Source organism: Engystomops pustulosus, chromosome 2 (genome assembly GCF_040894005.1).
Source record: "Engystomops pustulosus chromosome 2, aEngPut4.maternal, whole genome shotgun sequence".
NCBI lineage: Eukaryota > Metazoa > Chordata > Amphibia > Anura > Leptodactylidae > Engystomops > Engystomops pustulosus.
This window is the reverse complement of record NC_092412.1, coordinates 138,994,075-139,015,337: the sequence shown is the minus strand read 5'-3', so window position 1 is coordinate 139,015,337 and position 21,263 is coordinate 138,994,075. Positions and strand designations below refer to the sequence as shown.

At 40.9% G+C, this 21,263-nt stretch overlaps 1 protein-coding gene across 3 annotated transcripts in view; it reads right to left on the bottom strand.

Annotated features, from left to right (window-relative positions):
* The window catches only part of IFNLR1 (interferon lambda receptor 1), a 62,740-nt gene extending 42,955 nt beyond the window's left edge, over positions 1-19,785 (bottom strand). Inside the window, exons 1-2 of one of the 3 annotated variants that reach the window (XM_072136693.1) lie at positions 19,576-19,785; positions 238-385 (exon numbers count right to left, since the gene is read on the bottom strand). In XM_072136693.1, coding sequence (XP_071992794.1) covers positions 238-385; positions 19,576-19,636 — 209 coding nt within the window. In that variant the 5' untranslated portion in view covers positions 19,637-19,785. Of the gene's footprint in view, positions 1-237; positions 386-11,052; positions 11,145-19,575 lie in introns of those variants that run through there. The other 2 variants (XM_072136694.1, XM_072136695.1) reach the window with 2 other exon arrangements.
* Between the last annotated feature and the right edge of the window lie 1,478 nt (positions 19,786-21,263).

Here is a 21,263-nt window from a genome sequence, read left to right as displayed (position 1 = left end):
ATCACAAGTTCTCTAAACTCCCAAAAGTTTCACAATTTAGTCAACCAGATATAAAATTAAGATTTCCAAACTTCTCAGTTTAGATACCAACTCTATGAACTCAACTTCTATGAGCACGGATTCTAGTATTTTAGGCATATCTGAAACAATTTTCCACTTGATCCTCCAAACCATTGGAGGAGAATTTTAAATCATTTTTGGAACAAAAAGTATTAAGAAGTTGTAGTTTAGACTTACCTATATGGTTCCTCAGTGTCTACAGTGTAATCTGTGTACTGTACTTCATAGGTTACAGTAAAGAGAGTTTTAGAAGCCGGAAGCCATGTGAGAACTAGACTGAAGTTTCTGGAGTCAACTTTTACATTGGAAGGTTTATAGAGTTCACCTAAAACACAGAAATGCAATGCCTTAACAGTATATTACAAACATATATCATAGCAAATAGTGATTTGTTTGTCATGTTCTTACTACATCTATGTTCTATAAAAATGATGGTCCGTTATGCACCATTATGTTTGTTATGTGGGGCAAATAATATATATGGTATTAAATATAGTTTTGATGCAACTTTGTAAAAATAGCTTATGAATTGTAATAGATGTTGATTAGAGATGAGTGGGTTGGTTGAAATTCGGGTATAACGTGTTTGTCTGAAATTTGGTTCGGAACCAGGATTTCGGGCTGTACTTTGACCCGCACACAAACTCCATTGAAGTCAATGGTGACCTACATTTTAACAACCAAAAATAGGTGTAAAATGGGGTTAGTAAAGGCTAGAGGGCTCAAAAATGGTGTGGTTAACAGGTCAGTTGCCCTGCACACAATAGGCTAGGAAAAGTACTTGAAATAATAACAAAGAAAAAAAATTAATTAAAAAAAAAGATGTCTCAGAGGTTGAAGGCTCTCTGGGTGTTCAGACCCAGGTAATCTCTGCTGTAAAGGAAAAATATGGGAAAACCACAAAACCCTCCTCTCACTGCAGTTGAAGGCGCTCTTTTTACATAAAGGATTTTAGTGGCAATGGAAAAGCCCACACCTCTCACCAAGTTTAAAATTCAGGCCCACGAGAGAATTTAATGCATTGAACTTACATCGTGTGATTCTGGAACTGAACTGACATGCTGAGATCAGTTCCAGTTTATGAACATTCAGGATGATCATTAAAGCATGATTAACACATCAAACTTGCCTGCGGACAAGCAGCGTTAAAACATCTGCATTTCTAGTGTTAGGGAAATTGGGGCATATTTTCAGGGCCTCTGCGCGTCAGTGGCGTCCAGTGCTTCAGCATTAAATCAAGCAGCTTGCCCACTGTGACTTCTAGTGAAGCTCTCTGGATGCTTTACTTTACACCCAGGCTGCAATGATCAGCTGTAAAGTGTCTGTAATGAAGTTATTGATAATCCTTGGTCCAATTACAGTTAAAAATTTTTAAACTACAATAAAAAAATTTTTTGTCTGGATCTACAATTATAAAATATACAGTTTCAACTTACATACAAATTCAACTTAAGAACAAGCCTTTGGAATCTATCTTGTACGTAACCCGGGGACTGCCTGTACATCTTTGTGAGAGTGCTCTGTTGGAGTTTGTGCAACATTATTAACCCCTTAAGGACGCAGGGTTTTTCCGCTCATTTCTTGCTCACCACCTTCAAAAATCCATAACTTTTTCATTTTTACGTGTACAGACCTGTGTGAGGGCTTATTTTGTGCGTAACAAATTTTACTTTCCTGTAATGTTATTTATTTTAACATGACGTGTACTGCGAAGCTGAAAAAAAATTCCAAATGTGGAAAAATTTTAAAAAACCACACCCGCGTCACGTTCTTGTGGGCTCATTTTTATTTACTTTGACTGTGCACTCAAAATAACACCTCAGCTTTATTCTTTGGTTCGGTGCGATCGCGTTGATACCAAATTTATATAGGTTTTATTGTGTTTTAATACATTTTCAAAAATTAAACGAATGTGTACAAAAAAAGAAAAAACATTTTTTGCCATCTTCTGACGCTAATAACCTTTTCATACTTTAGCGCACGGAGCTGTGTGAGGTGTCATTTTTTGTGAAATGAGCCAACGTTTTCATTGCTACCATTTTGAGGTCTGTGAGACATTTTGATCATTTTTTATTTCATTTTTTATGTGATGTAAAAAGGTATAAAAGTCGCATTTCGGACATTTGGGCGCCATTTCCCGCCTCGGAGGTCACTAATGGCCTCAACCGTTTTTATATTTTGATAGATCGGGCATTTTGGGACGCGGCGATACCTAATATGTTTGTGATTTTTACTGTTTATTATGTTTTTTATGAGTTCTAGGGAAAGGGGGGTGATTTGAATTTTTAATATTTTATTAATTTTTTTTTATTTTTTAAACTTTTTTTTCTTTTTTTTCCCACTATTTCTTAGACCATCTAGGGTACATTAACCCTAGATGGTGAGATCGCTCCTACCATATACTGTAATACTTCTGTATTGCAATATATGGCATTTTTGCAGCACATTCATTACAATGAGCCACTGACCAATAGACACCATGCTGCACCCCTCCCTCCCCCACATTGTCATCAGCAGTATTAACCCTTAGTGCTCACACAGCACAGGCAGAGACTTCATGTAACTGATTTACTTATGATTTCTTCCTCTTATTAAATGTTCCCTGCTCCTCCATGTGATGCAAGCTGCCAGGCTGGTCACCATATGCATCCTGTATGTGCACTATGCAGTGTTCAGTGGATGTACTTGTGGGAAGCTAAATAGATTTAATGTTAAATTACTTTGAGAGAGAACACAAGGCATCATGGGATCTGTGGGCAAGCTAACTGGCCTCAGCTTGAGGGCATAGACAGACAGACATTAGTCTCCTTCAACTTCCCCTCTGGTGAGAGAGATTTTTGTCAGACACTTTCGGAACAAAAAATGCTAGAACTTTGGAAAGAAAGGACAAGCAGCACAAAGTAGGCATTGTTCCGTTTTTTAAAGGGGTAAATCATATATCATAATTTGTTGAAATCACTAGTCCTGTTTAATTTTTTTTTTTACTTGACTTGGTATTTGATTGACTTGGTATTGTCTTTTGCACAAGTTCAAAGTCATATAGTTAAAACTTAATATTGCAACATACCATAGTGCAAAGGTCATGATAGTAGCTACAATATTCTCAGGCTACACAAACCTTTATTGTGTGGATATGTTTGTGCTAGATAGTCCATTCTCCTGCTGCTAGGTTGTGACATGCAAGAATAAATGAAAACAAAACTATATATATCAAGATCATAATTAGCATACTGGGTAAAAGGGAACCCCATCACTCCAAAGTTTGCAGAATCAATTGTTAAATTAATAAATAGTCCTGGTGTCCCATTCTCTCAATTGTATCAGTGTCCTGATATACCCACAACACATGACAATAAAAGGAGTACTCTGTGCTATATTTGTATACAGAAAAAAGAATTGGTGCCATGCAATGTAAAATTACACACAAACATATGACTGATTGGGGTGTCGCCGGACTAATATACCCCATCCATATGCTGTATCCCACTGTTACTGAGTGACCCCCTTATTGTTCCAATTCTTAGGCTTAGTGGCCACACAGCAAATTGGTTCAGGAATAGAACCTGCTCTATTAATTGTGGCACAGCCACTCTATTCCATTACCAGGTGTAATTCACTTATATGGAGCTCCCTTCTTAGTTAGCCCCCCTTATTGTCTCCCTTCTTATACATTCCCCCTTCTCAGTTAGCCCCCCTTATTGTCTCCATTCTTATACAATCCCCCTTTTTGTCCCCCTTCTTAGTGAATTATCCCTTACAATAAAAACACAAAACATAAACATAGTACTTACCTTGTTCCGGATCCCTCCCGACGCTAGTCCGGCTGTCTTCTTCTCCTACTCAGCACCAGTGCAGCAATTATGTCACTGCAGCGACGGCGCTTGGATGCCTCAATCCCATGTACTGGTCACTAGCGGTTTCTGTGCTAGACAGTGCGGGCCTCCTGGCACAGTGCACGAGAGAGGAGTATACTGATCTCGTCTTACATCCAGCCCATGCACTGCACCTGGGGACCACTGTCACAGGGAGAGGAGGGCCCACGGCTGTCTGACGGTAGAAGGTAATATCAGCACATAGCAGTCTGCGGCTGTGGACCCTACCCTCCCTGTGGGCCCAGTCATTATGCCCCGACTTTTATCTAATGTACCACTCCACATCTGTGAGAAGGAGCAATGGCCAGGCCTGCAAGGGACTATAAGCTATGAAAGAAAAGAAAAAAAATACAGTTCTTGGTGACCTTTTTTTTGAGAGGGTTTACAGTGAAGCATGAGCACTGGGATCTATTGCAAATGGAAACAATGAGACATGATTCAATAACATTTAGTATTTTGGAAAAAAATTGTCTCATGCAAGGCCAATTTACTTTAGTTATCTACTACACTATAAAGTAAACCTATACTGTATATATCATCAATTCTTGTGTACTACTGCTGACAAATTTTCACAACACTTTACACGAGATCATGTAATTTTCCCTTTACATATTCCATGGAGAGCTTTCGCTAACAGGATAGGGTTAGCGGGAGTTATTCCACATCCCTTCAAAATCTTAGGACTAAATCTATACAGAAACCTGGTCATATCACATAACCCCTCTGATTTTAAGAGAAGCATACATCAAGTTTGGTATGGGTGGTAGAGAATGGAGGTGTCGATTAAAGGTGGTTGCATAATTGTAAAGAGTTTTTATAACAATTCACTTGAAATTCAAATGTAACTCACGGAGGAGCTGTACAGTTCACATTCGTATATGAACATCACTCACTCAGTGACGTCACAAGTCGGAGGGCAGGAGGAAAATCCATAAAGTATAAATTATTGGGCTATGCAAATGCCTACTGTCAGTATTTGAACAAGCCATTTTGAACTGGAGAAGCCAGAAGTTCTTCTGCCTCAGTAGTAAGGTCTTTATATTTTATTTCCTTTTATTTTACAATTGTTTATACCTGAATTGTTTGTGTATTATTTGTAATACTTTTATCTGGCAATTGTATTATTTGTTATGTCCGCACTGTACATCTACATATTTGTAGCCTTAAAGGACTTACGTTTCTGAAGAGCTAGTGTTACCGATATTAACCCCTTCAGTCCTCCACACATGACTTCTCATATGCACTAACAAACTAATAGCTGTGGTTGGTTGGTTCTTGACTCAGTGGTTCCCGCTAGAGTCCTCCTACATGCCCCCTCTGGTGGCAACTTGTACCTGCAGGGGCAGTGGGTTGGCAGATGCAATACACACAAATTACACATGCAACCTAGTTCCCCTATTCTTTTAGGTTACATTACATTCATGTCTTGGATCTCTACACACCTTATCATGGGAGAATATTGGCCCCAGACAGTCTTCCTATCCAAGGATTTATTATGACACAGATTTTTGGAAAATTGTGTTGATCACAAGTATTTTTTTTTCCTGCTGACCCCGAATAGGTGAACCTGCAGTTTGTTTACCCAAGTGTTCTTGTTGCTAGTCTTGACACAACTGTTGTAGAGCCGATTTTCCGGGTTTTCCCTTGTTGACATTGGCTTTTTGTTTCCCTCCTCCCCATTTTAACCCTGGCCCCTCCTCTTCCTGACCCTATTCCTCTGGGTGTTTGGACACACATCTCCCTTTCTACATCTCTTCATAAGGGTAACACCATGACAACCCCTTAATATTGCCATTTTAATGCAAAGGTACTTCGCTTCCAAGAGACACATTTCCATTCGACAATAAGGAACAAATACTATCCTAATTTTATTCATAGCATGAACCCAGAGGGGAAATCTAAAGGAGTCTCTATATTTCTATAAAATGCACTATTCTACACTCTCCCGACAAAGCAGAGTGTTGTGAAACACGCATCAAGGATGGTCCTTTGACGCTGACCACCCTTATCTCACCATGTCACAAGGTATTTAATATGCAGGACTAATATATGTCAGCCATATAGTTGTGTGCCTTGTACTTACAAACTTCTGGTCTTGTATTCGCCATTGCTTATATATATATATCTGTATAGTGTAATCACATAGATTGCATATATTTAGCAGCTGATAGTTGTACTATGCATTATACCGCACAGTATTGGCTATTTGTTACTATAACAATCATATTTAACCACATTTTTTCAAAAAATAATTTTTCCTAGATATTTTATAATTGGTATAATCTAGGACAGTGGTGGCTAACCTATGGCACGGGTGCCAGAAGTGGCACTCAGAGCCCTTTCTGTGGGCACTCGGCCATCACCAGAGATGACTCCAGGTATCTTCCTAAAGTCCCAGACAGCCCAGGACTTTCTGTGCACAGAGCTATTTTAAAGTGACAGGACTACCTGGGACTACTGGAGGGGTGGGAAGGTGTGGACAGATCTTGGTTATCATTGTAGCTCCTGCTCCAGCCCTGACAATTCTTCCTGTTTATGGGACCCTGGAGGGAAGCTCCAATGATCATCTAAATTTCTTCTATTTTCTGCTTTATTGATGTTCTCAGGGTGCTGAAATGAATGAAATCTGTGACTAATTACATTTCTGTGTTGGCACATTGCGATAAATAAGTGGGTCTTGGTTGTAGTTTGGGCACTCGGTCTCTAAAAGGTTCGCCATCACTGATCTAGGAGAACATAAAGTGTAGTGTACATAGGTCCCTGCATCACTATTGTATATACTGTATGATGAATATGGTGGCCTCGTCATTGTATCATGTTTCACCTTTATAAGTTCCATCTGGCTATTGTTTTAGCTTCAATTCTTGTCCAAGTATTATTTTCTATTACAAGTTGTGTATATTCTACAATTTTTTCTATAATCTACCTTTTTATTATATTTTTATTATTTATGGGTAATTGCTTCGCATTGTGTGGATTTTTGGTTGAACTACTCTACACTCTGACACAAAGAATGACCCAGCAGCTAGTTATGTTTTCTTCTGGTGCATAATTAATAAGGCAACATACACTTTTGCATCTATTTATGCCCCCAATACATCACAGACAGACTTTCTGATCCGTATGTTGGATGATTTGTGCACGTTTGCCAAGGGCCCTATAATCTTGTGTGCAGATTTCAATCTCCTGATTAATCCACTGCTTGATTTGTCCTCTGGCAGGTCCACTATTTCTTACAATAAACAACAGGTTTAAGAGATCCCTTGATGCCATGCAGATATGTGACGTTTGGCATTTGAAGAACCCAAACACAGGGGACTAGTGTTTCTTTTCTCAGGTACACAACTCTTATTGCCGAATTGACTATATCTTTACACATCATAGTTTTGTCATCGCGTCCTGCAGCAGGGCTTCATTAGGTTGCCTATATGTCTTGCTGAACTTTGAACCCAAGCATTGCGGTTTTCACTGGAGCATGTCAATGACACTTCAACCCCGAGAGTTCTATTTAAAACTTTGAAGTGATTGATGCGAGGCATCCTGATGATACATGGTTCCTAATTGAAAACTGAAGCTGCCACGAAAGAACAATCGCTCTTGGCTTCCCCTGGAGTCTAAAGTCTAAATATAAACAAACTCTCCAGCAAGACTTTTCGTCAGTCACAAATTGAAATCCACTCTTGATCAGGGCCAAAAGTGCCTACTGTGCCAACTTACTACTTACTTTGCATGGGGCATTAAGCCATGCAGCATGCTAGCCAAGGCGTTGAGAGACAGGCAGGCCACCTCATATGTACCCACAATTAAAACATGTTTGGGCCAGCAGGTATATAAGACAGGCAAGAGGTCTTTATGTTCTTTTATACTGACCTCTATAACCTCCCTGTTCCCTCCTTGACATTCCCTTTTCCTCTGCCGCCACAAAGTCTTGATACAAACTGCAAAAAACAGTCCACCTAAAGCTTAAAACTGAAGACAGTTCTGCCCTAGAACAAAGCTTGAGCTCACAAGAGCTGGCTGATACAAGTAAGCACCTGCTGGGCCCAGGCGGCTTCACGACCCCGTTCTTCAAGCTATTGCAGGAAGAGTTATCCCCCATATGTTATTAGCATTTAACTATCACTCAGAGACATCATTTATCCCCATCCTTTCTCCATGTCCATGTCATTGTACTACCTAAAGAGGGTAAGGACCCTCAACTTTGCGCAAGCTACCATCCGATTTATTTCATAAACGTAGATGAAAACTGTTTGTGAAGCTTATGGCCTATCATCTGGCTTGCCTCCTGGACTCCCTAGTCCACCAGGTCCAGGTTGGTTTCATAACGGCTAGAGAAGCAAGAAATGATATACTTAAAACCTTTTCCCTAATCCATCATTCTCATAGATCTAAGATGCATTTTTGCTCCTGTCCCTAATGGCAGAGAAGGTTTTCGACCAGGAGGATTGGGAATTCTTGGAGGCGACCCTTGGGACCCTGTATGCTCAAAAACATCAAATCTCTATATCATCCAGCTACATCGCAAATTTGTGTGAATGGATCCCTCTTGGGTGCGTTTACTATACAAAACTGCACGCAACAGGGATGTCCTCTTTCTTCATTGTTATATGCACTAGTAATGGAACACCTGTTAGCAGAGTTTCGAGCTAATATCGATATCAAGGGGCTGACAGCGGAGGGTTGACAGTACAAATACTCTGCATTTGGCGTTGATCTGCTTCTCTATATATCTCACATCTCTTCCTAACATTTGGCTATTTCTGTAATTATAAAATACAAAATAAATATCAGCAAGTGCGTAAAGACGCTCACACTCTGTGCTGACTTCCCCTTCTCATGGCAAGAGAAATCGATCAAACACTTGGGTGCTTATGTCCCTGCCGACCTAAATTCTACTTACCTCCCTAAATTATTTCCCCTTCCTCGTAACCCAGAAGTCCGATCTGCTGGCCTAGTCCCATAAATGCCTTTCATGCTTAGGACGAGCCAGCTGCATTGAATTGACGATTCTACCCCAACAGATGTTTTCAGATGTTTCCTTTAACCAAAAGGCTCTTCTTCCAAGTGCAGAGACAGTTAAGCAACTTCTTGTGGTCTGCTTGCTCTCCCATAGTAGCTGAGGGTGGCCCTCGTTAGAATGAAGATAAAAGTGCGGCTTGGTCTACCAGACTTCAGGGGGTACTAGGTGGCATCTATTTTAGCCAGAGTACTTGATTGTTTTCACTATCCTAAAGTACAAGATGTTTGCTGGTGCTGTGGGGCCTCTGAGGGCACCATGGCCCATATTTGGTGGAGTTGCCCTAATCTCCAACCCTTTTGGCAGAGTGTGATTGCCCTTATACACAATCTCACTAAACGTCGTCTGGACAATACCCCGGCGAACCCTGCTTCTTGCCACCTTGTCTACCTCCATCTCAAAGGTAAAGCACTCCCTAGCGGGTTTTATGCTTATTCCGGCTCGGACAGTAATTACAAGATTGTGGAAGTACCCCAGGTCCCCCTCGATATCTGAATTATTACAGGAAATCCTTCACCTTCAACGTATGGAGGAACTCCTTTTTAGTACAGAGAGCAGACCTGAGGCCTTCCCCTAAACTTCGCTTTCCAGGCATCACCAAGGTTTGAGATGTTTGTTTGAATTCATCTGTAGCCTCGAATAGTTAGAGCAGTGTCCAGACACCCTCTTCTGTCCTCCTTTCTCCCTGATATTTTTCTTGTTACTTAACTATATAAAGGTTCAATGTGTTCTGCTGAAACTATGTTTTGACTCTTATAGCTTCCTGGCCAACCCAGAAGTATACTATGACAGCGTCATAGTATACGTGTATAGTCAACAGCTACTCATTTGCTGATCTTTTGCCAATGCACACCTTTAGAGAATAAGCTGAGCTTGTTACTTGCACTTTTAAGATGAGATGTGTACCACTTCTGATAATATTACTTTTGTTAGAGACCTCTGTCACGTAGTCTCGTAATATTATGGTTATTGCGATGTCGTGTATATTTGTCAACCTTTATTTGTTAATAAAGTTTTGATTGATAAAAAAAATTAGTGTTCCAAAATGGTATGACTGAAAAGAACAACTCATCATGCAAAAAAATAAGCCCTCAAACAAGTTTTGTGAACCGAATAAAAAAAGTTATCCCTCTGAAAAGATGGTGATGAAAAATTAGATATAAAGAAAATTCTTTTAATTTCAGTAAAATTGTAAAAATACAAAAAAATCGATACAAATCAGGTATCACTGTAATCATAGCGATCCATAGAATATAGACATCTTTTTTATGGTAAGGTGAACGCACCAAAAAAAATACAAAAAATACAAAACCAGAATTGATGAATTCTTTTCTCTGCACATTCAAGAGTTAATAAAATCTAATCAATAAGCTAAAGAACCACTAAAATGAAGTATTTTTAAAATGCACTTAATATTGTAGAAAATAAGCCCTTCTATGTCCAAATGCACAAAGAAAAAAAAAGAGTCTGCAAGGATTGCTCTTTCTTATATACAGGTTCATAAACACCACAGTCTAGCTGTGAATTTGGAAGTTAATCAGACTGTCCGTTTAAATATTATCTGGTGGTGCACTTGAGGATACTCCCCTGGCCTACCATCTGTATTTACCGTAGGTGGATGGCGATTGAGAAACTTGGGTAAACAATCTTTCGTTATACAGTACTATAGTAAATATCTGATGTGGCCTTAGACATTTCACTCTTGGGCTCTATGTTATGCAACTCTCTGGACAGCTCCAGTTCTGATCCTTGGCCTAGTTCTTGATCTTCTAGTTCCTAGTTCCTGTTTCCCTGACTTTGCTTCACCCCTTCCTTGACTGGACTTCCTATTTAAACCCAGCCTTGCCTATACTTCCTTGCAAGATTATTGTGCTTCCAGCCTTTAGTCTAGCTTTTCTCCTTCTCTCCTGCAATTGACTTCTCTATTGTGCAACAACCCCCGGCTTCCTCCTGACTATGCTACCTGCCTGCTCCTCTGTACTGCTAAGCTTCTCCTGTGTGCTGACCTCTGGCTTCACCAACTATGATTCCTGCGTGCAATTCCCAAGTAAATTTCAACACTTAGACTCCAAAACCAGATGCAGATCGTTACACTAACAGTACCTTCAAATCAGTCATATACAACAGTCACTGATGGCCGCCATCTACAATTACAACTCCCATGATCCTTCAGTTCTCAGTAACTCCTCCTCTTATGCTCTGCTCCCAGTGATGATCTAACAGATGGTCTTGCTCTGTTACCATAGTAATGATGTGTATAACTGCCATCACTACACATTACCTGCACTGAGATTAAATCTCACCACAACACTGGCCACACTGCAATCAACCGACTACAGCCAAATTTAGGCTCTATGCACACGAATGAGTGCCGCTATGGCCAGACGAGCACACATCAGGCACACTGGAGAGGAGGAGAAGTGAGCACTTCTCCATAGAAAATCATCACGCACAGCCGTTCTTAAAGCCAAAGCTAGAGCACGCTCTATCTTTTTGCGGCCCCATTGTGCTCACCGTACCAAGCCCGGGCGTCATAGACAACTATGGAGGACGTATATGAGGCCATATGTACATACCCCATGTGTTCGTGTGCATAGAGCCCTAAGTAATAATCATATAACCTGGCCAGGAAGGTGCAAGGCATCTGATGTGCACATGTGACCATCTTCTGTCGGTGTCTCTTCCACAGGAAGAAAATCAATAGACTGATTAAAGGGCAAGTAGCATTTTAATTCTCTATTATAGTGTGTGACCACAACATTCTGATGGTATGTTCCCTCCGCCTACTGGGATGTGTACTGGCCTGGTCGGGCACTGGGATCTAAGGCTAGTAAATGTCCCAGTAGCCTCTGCGGTTAATTTACAAATTACTAAAATAAAGTTTTTTAGCAAATTAGGTTCCAGGATTATTAAATTACAGATTACAGCAGAGACAGGCAGGAGGAATCTACCATCCTCATAAGTTTCTTTTAATATTTACCTTGGAAAAACATTGGCAATCAATCGTAGACTGCATTCACATGGTATTTTTTTTATCAGAAAAGATCCTGTAGTATATACTGAGCACATCCATAGACATTTTTTTATGCCTGACCAGTATATGTTGCATACTATGGGAAACACATGTTGGAAAGACGCAGCAAGCTACTTCTTTAATCATGCTTAGGAGAGGCCATTGGAGCCTATGGGGGACAGGTACAATTTATTGCACCTCCAGCCTCTTGCTAAAAGCATCACTGTCTGCTACCATTGTTCATTTCTCCTCCATCTTTCAGACTGTATGAGCACACAGAGGGATACTTCCTAGGCCTCCATTGTAAGAGTTTGTTGGGAATCCACCCGATGTATCCTTACTATAGATGGCAAAAGATGCAATGTGAACCTAGCCTTATCTGTTGATTGTATACCTTACAAAGTACAAGGAGGGTACCAAGTGTGTGTTGTTGGTCCTTATTCTTGTTGATTGTATAGATGTTGATAGTCTATTTTTGTATTTTACTTTCCTTAATTTGATATTAGAGTAAATACAAATCAGACATCAGAATCATGATGAGAGTTTTGTAAATAGAAGCCCTATCTACTTTTGTTTTATCGGCCTAATTATGCTTATTATGTATAATGTTTATTCAATAAAAAAAAAGTGTTATTTATAAAACCAGTTTATTGAGTTTGGTCAATAAAGTGTTTGGTATCAGTTAATACCCTTCCTAATACACCAAAGTTAGCCCCTCCCCAGTTGTTGTTATTTTTATTTCAGTCTTCCCCATGGATCCTATGGTGCACCTGGCTCCTGTGATGAGTTGGAAAGCATGTGACCACCATAAATAAGTTTAATAATATGTTATTTCTAGGCTGTGGGAGCACTAAAAAGAAAAAAATATAAACCAGAAAAAAACCTTAACCTTATAAACCTTAAAAATGGCCATACATCTTTGACACTTGTTGGCAACAATAAAGCTGGTTAGATCTGCTTTTTTTGTGGCAATGTGGAGTTCTAACAGACACAAAACCTAATTTGGCTACTTACAATAGTTTTATGTAATCCCCAAAAAATGGTATTTCACAGCAAACAAGTGAGGAGCGCAGGTATATCCTGCTCAGAGGTGACCTTGTGACATCATAAACTGAAGAACTGAACTTTGCAATATCATAAACGCCATCATAAAGAGAAATATAAAATGTATTTTCAAAAGGTAAATACCCCCCTCCCCGTGGTAAACTTGTAACCGTGATGGCTTCAAAGGTTTTTCAGATTTTATTTTTGTCTTACATTCATTGGTTGTGTGTCTCAAACGCTCTGCAATCAATTAAAGGAATAATTGGAATGGCGGCTGCACCAACACAGTGCAAAGGACTCCATGCCACATTTGGCGTCTCCTTAATTATTTGTTGATCAGCAAGGATGGTGATGAATCCTCACTCAGCTGATATCGATCAACAATTCAGAAGATAGGTGATCAATAAAAAGAAAACCTTAAATATCACTTTGTACATTAAGTTACCCCATTAATGAAAGTGTATTATATTTTTTGTGTTCACTGTAAACCATATAACAAGTTATCTATGTCTCAGTACGATTATTTACAGAATAATGTGGGGGGAAAAAATGTATAGCTTTTGCTTTCGTCTTCCAGGTGGTATAACACTTGTTTTACGGAGCTGTTTGAGGGCTTGATTTTTGTGAATAAGCTGCACTTTACACTCGTACCATTCTGTAGTAGATATGTTTTTTTGATCCTTTTTATAGGTGCAAATAATAATTTTTGGTAATTTTGTTTTTTAAGGGCATTCATTATGTGGGTACAATAATGATTTAGTTTTATTGTAAGGGTTGTTATGGATGCATCGATACAAATATGTGCAGTTTGTGTTGTGATTTTTTCCTTTATATCTAAATTTCATGTGGTAAATTAGAATTGTCAGCCAATGCGGACACACTAGGGCTTATTTACTATGGGTCCCATGGCCGCATTTTCGTCCGGTCTCCCGACTTTTCGGGGATCGAGCTGAGGATTGTGTCGCATGCGGTCGGATTTTGGTGCATCGGCGCTGGTTTTCATGCGTCAGAAATCGGGGGAGGGGAGGGGAGGGGCGGGCCATCGGACTATCCGACGGCTTCGGACAAACCACGGGATTTAACATTTAAATTGTGTCACAAGCCAAGCACTTACATGCACCGGGAAGAAGAAGGTGAACTCCGGCGGACCTGATCGGGGAAGCAAGAGATGCAGGACCGCGGCAGATGTGCATTCTCGTCGGGGAATGCACTTCAGGGATCGCGCAGGGATTGGTAAGTAAATCTGCCCCATTGGCTGAAACAGTGCCTATAAGGTCTGTAAGGGTAGACTGATTGGACATAGCAACAATGAGTGCCACTCGAGAACCCTGCGGGGGAGGGGACCCCATTAAACAATATAAATGCTGTGGTCAAGCTGACCGCTGTATTTAGCTCACCCCAACACTGGGCGTTACATGGGGATGTTAGTGATGAGCTGAGCCAGCATCGGCACAGAGCACAAATTAACAGTGCTCTGCACTGTACACGTATGATGAGAAGCGGGAAGGGGTTAATCATGGTGTCTGCTAACTTAGTGGAGTCTGCTAACCTACATCTCAATCAGAGGACAATAAAAATGTTGCACTCCTAATCTGATCCAATGCCTACCAGTACTTCTTCAGTAGTTAAGACTTTGTGGTTCTGCAGATGGGCAATCATTTTGTTTATGTTATGACTTGGATAGTGACAAACCATCCAATTTGGACTCCCCATTTCTTATATGGATCCAGATGTTTAAGACAAATTTATGAAGTATGACATATTAAGAAGTCCTCCAGTGGTGAAAAATCTCATAAAAAACAACTTTAATAAATCTGATGTGCAATATACACTCACCGGCCATTTTATTAGGTACACCTGTCCAACTGCTCGTTAACACTTAATTTCTAATCAGCCAATCACATGGCGGCAACTCAGTGCATTTAGGCATGTAGACATGGTCAAGACAATCTCCTGCAGTTCAAACCGAGCATCAGTATGGGGAAGAAAGGTGATTTGAGTGCCTTTGAACGTGTCATGGTTGTTGGTGCCAGAAGGGCTGGTCTGAGTATTTCAGAAACTGCTGATCTACTGGGATTTTCACACACAACCATCTCTAGGGTTTACAGAGAATGGCCCGAAAAAGAAAAAACATCCAGTGAGCGGCAGTTCTGTGGGCGGAAATGCCTTGTTGATGCTAGAGGTCAGAGGAGAATGGGCAGACTGGTTTGAGCTGATAGAAAGGCAACAGTGACTCAAATCGCCACCCGTTACAACCAAGGTAGGCAGAAGAGCATCTCTGAACGCACAGTACGTCCAACTTTGAGGCAGATGGGCTACAGTAGCAGAAGACCACACCGGGTGCCACTCCTTTCAGCTAAGAACAGGAAACTGAGGCTACAATTTGCACAAGCTCATCGAAATTGGACAGTAGAAGATTGGAAAAACGTTGCCTGGTCTGATGAGTCTCAATTTCTGCTGCAACATTTGGATGGTTGGATGGTAGGGTCAGAATTTGGCATCAACAACATGAAAGCATGGATCCATCCTGCCTTGTATCAACGGTTCAGGCTGGTGGTGGTGGTGTCATGGTGTAGGGAATATTTTCTTGGCACTCTTTGGGCCCCTTGGTACCAATTGAGCATCGTTGCAACGCCGCAGCCTACCTGAGTATTGTTGCTGACCATGTCCATCCCTTTATGACCACAATGTACCCAACATCTGATGGCTACTTTCAGCAGGATAATGCGCCATGTCATAAAGCTGGAATCATCTCAGACTGGTTTCTTGAACATGACAATGAGTTCACTGTACTCAAATGGCCTCCACAGTCACCAGATCTCAATCCAATAGAGCATCTTTGGGATGTGGTGGAACGGGAGATTCGCATCATGGATGTGCAGCCGACAAATCTGCGGCAACTGATGCCATCATGTCAATATGGACCAAAATCTCTGAGGAATGCTTCCAGCACCTTGTTGAATCTATGCCACGAAGAATTGAGGCAGTTCTGAAGGCAAAAGGGGGTCCAACCCGTTACTAGCATGGTGTACCTAATAAACTGGCCGGTGAGTGTAGATCAAAAGAGCTCCAAAAACTTTTTTTTAAGGCTGAATGGCATATCTACTCTCATGTGATATTTAGTCACCTGTTCTGGCTCTTTTCTCCACTGTCTTAATTTTCTATTGTCCTTTGAAAAATTGTAAATGTTTGCTAAGCAACTTTTTTGCCACTGTGCTGCTGAGCTGCTCAAGACATGCTTAACGCATTTTCGTGCCATTTGCTGTGTGTCTAGAGATGCAGGGATAGAAGTAAATAGCAAGGATAGGGGATGCATATTAATTATTTTTTTAAACCTTTGTGAATCATACACAGAAAAATGGCAGTGCAGCCTCAAACTATAATGCTCCATAGAATATAAAAAAGTAAAACATAGCCTCATGCCAACACCAAACATAGCCGTCTGCAGGTCTTCTCCAAAAATGATGGTGTCACAGCATTGCGTCTATCTGTATCAAGCCATAGCAAGAGTCACATGATTAGTAATGACTTTCTGTCCAAACTCTGTATTAAAATAAACAGTTTTTTTATGCAATGCTCAGGATTTTCTTTTATGAATGAGCAATGCCTACAGTGAAAGATGTGCCCTTACATGGTCTGGCATAAATTATCATACAAATCTTCATTAGCTCATTGCTGGAGTAGATTTTCTTTTCTGGTGTACAGACTTCTAACCGTCACTCACATTTCTCCCAAAGTACATTACGCCAGTAAACCTTTTTCATATACACCAATATTTTAATTGGTTTATGTAAAACTACAAAACTTTTTTACCCATTCTCTATCATTTTCTTAAAGGAAATGTACAACTTGGAAATAGTCATTCTGACCCACACTAACTTGCACATAAGTGGAGCTAAGCTGGTCCAAGCACATATTTTGGTTAAACATATAACGAAATGGATGGATTGTAACTATAGATTCTTATCTTTGCTAATAACCCACTTGGCGCTTCTCTCTACGTCACATAGCGCTTGGGCATTAGCATAACAGGGGAGGCATGCAGAGTGCCCTCAGGAGCATTAGACCATGCGCAAAGCCAGCTCACATGGGGGCTGCGTTTGCGAGGAGACCGCCGAAGTCTCACCGGTGGCTGTGCGTACTATCGCTGAAGTCTTGTGCTATCGCGAGACTTTGGCAGTCTCCTCGCTGAAGTCTCGCGATAGCACGAGACTTTGGCAATAGTAGGCGCAGCCACCATGTGAGCCGGCGATGCACATACCCTAATGCTCCTGAGGGCTCCAGGAGCGAAGAAGGGAGAGTGGGGGGAGGCGGGGACGGCACTCTGCATGCCTCCCCTATAATGCTGTGACGTAGAGAGAAGCGCCGATTGGGTTATTAGCAAAGATAAGAATCTAAAGTTATAATCCATCCATTTCATTATATGTTTAACCAAAATATGTGCCTGCACCAGCTTAGCTCCACTTATGTGCAAGTTAGTGTGGGTCAGAATGACCATTTCCAAGTAGTAGGTTTCCTTTAAGGAGATATCCCAGAATCCAAATCCCTCAGGCCCCTTCCACACTGGCGTTTTTCACGCGCGAGTTCTGCGCGTGCATTTGACGCGCAGAACTTGCATTGCACTCTGTCCCATTGTATTCAATGGGTCTTTCTTCATTAGCGTTGGTTTTCACGCGCGTGCTTGCGTTCGTTTTCATGCACGGCAAAATCGCAGCATGCTCTACTTTTGCGTGTCACGCGCGTTTTTCCCGCCCCATTCAAGTCTATGGAGATGCATCAAGAACGCATTGCACTCGCAATGATTGCGAGTGCAATGCGAGTGCAATGCGTTTTAAACGTAAGGGTTGCTAGGTGACCAGAATAACAGTATTTCCCCTGCTCGAGATCGATCATTTAATTAAAAAAACACAATGAAGAACAGTGAAGAATAGAATAAAAACAGTGAACACAGTGAACACAGGATCATTTAAGAGAAAAACACAGTGCAGAACACAGTGCAGAATAGATTACAGATGTTCGGCACATCTGCTTACTTGTCGGGAGATACGCACGGAACGGTGCGCCCAAAATAGCATGTGAAGAACAATATATATGTGTGAAGAACACATTGCAGATGTATTTAAACATCTGCAATGTGTTCTTCACACACATATATATTGTTCTTCACATGCTATTTTGGGCGCACCGTTCCGCGCGTATCTCCCGACAAGTAAGCAGATGTGCCGAACATCTGTAATCTATTCTGCACTGTGTTCTGCACTGTGTTTTTCTCTTAAATGATCCTGTGTTCACTGTGTTCACTGTTTTTATTCTATTCTTCACATCTGCTAACTTGTCGGGAGATAATATACACGGGGAACAGTGAAGAATAGATCGCAGATGTTTGCAACTTATCAGAAGACATTATTTTTCAATTAAATAACACATTTTAATCCCAAACCATGGTCCCTTTGAAAAATGCTCGAGTCTCCCATTGACTCGCGCCGAAAACGCAAAAAAAACGCTAACAACACGCGCGTGAAAAACGCAAAAACGCTAATTACTCCAAGGAAAAATGGAACAAAAACGCAGCCAAAAACGTCAGTTTTTCACACATTGCACCCTGACGTGAAATGCAACGCTAGTGTGGAAGGGGCCTCATACACATGGTATGAAGGACTTACGACCCAGGGTACACAGTTCTCACACCGCTGTTTCCCCTTGCCATAAGGAGGCTTCCCCCTGGCCAATCATAGTTAGTTGCTAAGGGTATCAATTTGCTGGATTAGTTGTTCGCCCACCAATCCTGAAAAAATGTCCATGTCAGGCGGCCGAACGTAAACATTAAACCCAATCATTGAGTGGCCACAAAATAAAACATATCTATGTATGCTGTAGGTTTCCTACTCAGCTGCTGAATATTAAATTGTTTAATGGACACCTACCACCAGGATGAAGGGTTGTAAACCAAGCCCAATTACATACAGGTGTGTGTCCCATCTAGCAGGATCAGCTCTTCTTTTAGCTTCTTTTGCCCTTGTTTTTACAAAAAAGGGTTCCAAAATTATGCAACTAAGTCTGAGAGGCTCCACATTCCATTAACAGACCCAGATCCCTGCTGACTGCATGCAAGTGTGCTTGGTTTACAATCATTCCTCCTGGTGGTAGATTTCCTTTAGGAGAACTCTTGAAAAGTGAAGGCGTATAGCTTTTACATCTTATGTTACATACTGACATATCAGAGTGACAGTGTTAGCTACTACTCCAGTCACATGGAAACTTCTCTTAGCTTTCATATCTTTTACGTGGGAGTCTTAGATACGTAATAGTTTCTGAAAGTTCAGAGCTGTATGACTCATGTGTGACGCCTGGTATTCACACGACACCTGTAGAGAGAGGACAGTATATTTTGCTCCCCCATACAGTGACTCTTGTTCCCTATCTGCTTGTTTAATGTAGTAAGCTAAGTTTGTTATAATAATTAGTCATATATTCACCATATTGATACACATCAGCTCAACAATGTATTACTTACATTCCTTCTTTGTTATGCTGTGCTCTACTACAATTATATATAATGTATAACTTACCTGTAACATAGCCCGCTATGCAGATGACAAACAGGACAATCCACTTTAGCCAACCAGACATGGTTACATTACAATCCTCTCATGAACATGGCTTATTTTTATACATGTATTGCTGGCCAGGCTTCCTGAATGACACAGTACGCCACACAGCACCTGAGCACTCCCAGCTTCAGTCCGCCCATTGGGGAAGTCCATCTGGGTGTATACTTATCTGCAACCCTTTCCTGCCAGGATCTCACTGAGGTAGAACTGCAATCAGTACAGTTACTGGCGAGAACATTTCTGCATTGTTTCAGATAAAATAAGTGGCAGAGTATCTGACATCTCCAGAGATGTTCTCTCTATGGGATTTCCTTATATCACTTGCTGAGGGCTGAAGTTTAGGGCTGGATTCACACTGGTGTTTTCTTTTCGTACTGTTGCTTTTGGCTGCATTTACACATTGAATTTTCATTGCAGTTTTGAAACGCATTCTAAACGCATCCACAAAATGCATCCTAGAAAAGCATACTGTATGTGTTTTTTGCACAATGAGGGACATTTATCTAAATTCTGAAAATGTGTTTCTAGTTTTGTTATTTTTACATTGAATTCACACATTGCTTTTGCGTTGAATTAGAAACACAATGCGAAACCAAGTGGGCGGGGTTTGATCGAAACACACACGTGGTTCTATTGCTGACATGCACAATGGGTACTCGTTACGGATCACATGATTAGGCCAAGCCCCATCCACTTACATTTGCATTGTGTTTCTAAAACAATGCAAACCTGACGTGTGACTGCAGCATGATAAATCTCGTAAAAGTCTCAAAGGTCTAAACGACTTAGCCATTTTGCAGCTTCCTGACACACCAAAATAACTTGATATCAAACATTTTCTAAATGTCTGCTTTATGTTGACATGGGTCAGAAGGTAAGAGTTCTCCTTATGGAGAGCTTGCCTTATAGGCGTGTGGAGACTTAAAGCCAAAGATGCTCCACTAGGGAATTCTGGGAAGTATGCAGGGGCGTTGCTAAGGTGGTAAAAGATCCGGGGCACAGGCCCCAATGCATGTCTATCGCACTTTCAGTAATACCCCCTCCCGTACATAACCCTCTCATATTTGGTTGTGCCAATAACAACGTTACTGAGGGTATATACAGCTACAGAAAGACTTGTAGGAGAAATCCCTACCTGTTACATGCAGTGACTGCTTGTGACGTGTCCACTTCACTATTAAGGTGGCGTTTTTGGCCGTTTTTGGGCCGTTTTTAGTTAGTGCGTTTTCACATCGTTAAAAACGCATGCGTTTTTGTCCGGTTTTTATTGCGCAATTTCGGAAAATCGGATAAAAACGCATGCTTTTTTTAAAAAACGGATGCGTTTTTTAATGCATGCGTTTTTACCGATGTGAAAACGCACTAACTAAAAACGGCCTAGAAACGCCACGTGTGTCTTCACCCTAAGACACCTGTGGCGTTTTTAGGCCGTTTTTGGGCCATTTTTAGTTTTCAGATCGTAAAAAACCAGTTTGAATTAAGATAATTGGTCAAACCTATCAAAAACGCATGCTTTTTTAACGATGTGAAAACGCACTAACTAAAAACGGCCTAAAAACGCCACGTGTGTCTTCACCCTCAGGGCGCGTTCACACGTTGCGTTTTGACCTGCGTTTTCATTGCGTTTGAAACGCATATACAACAGC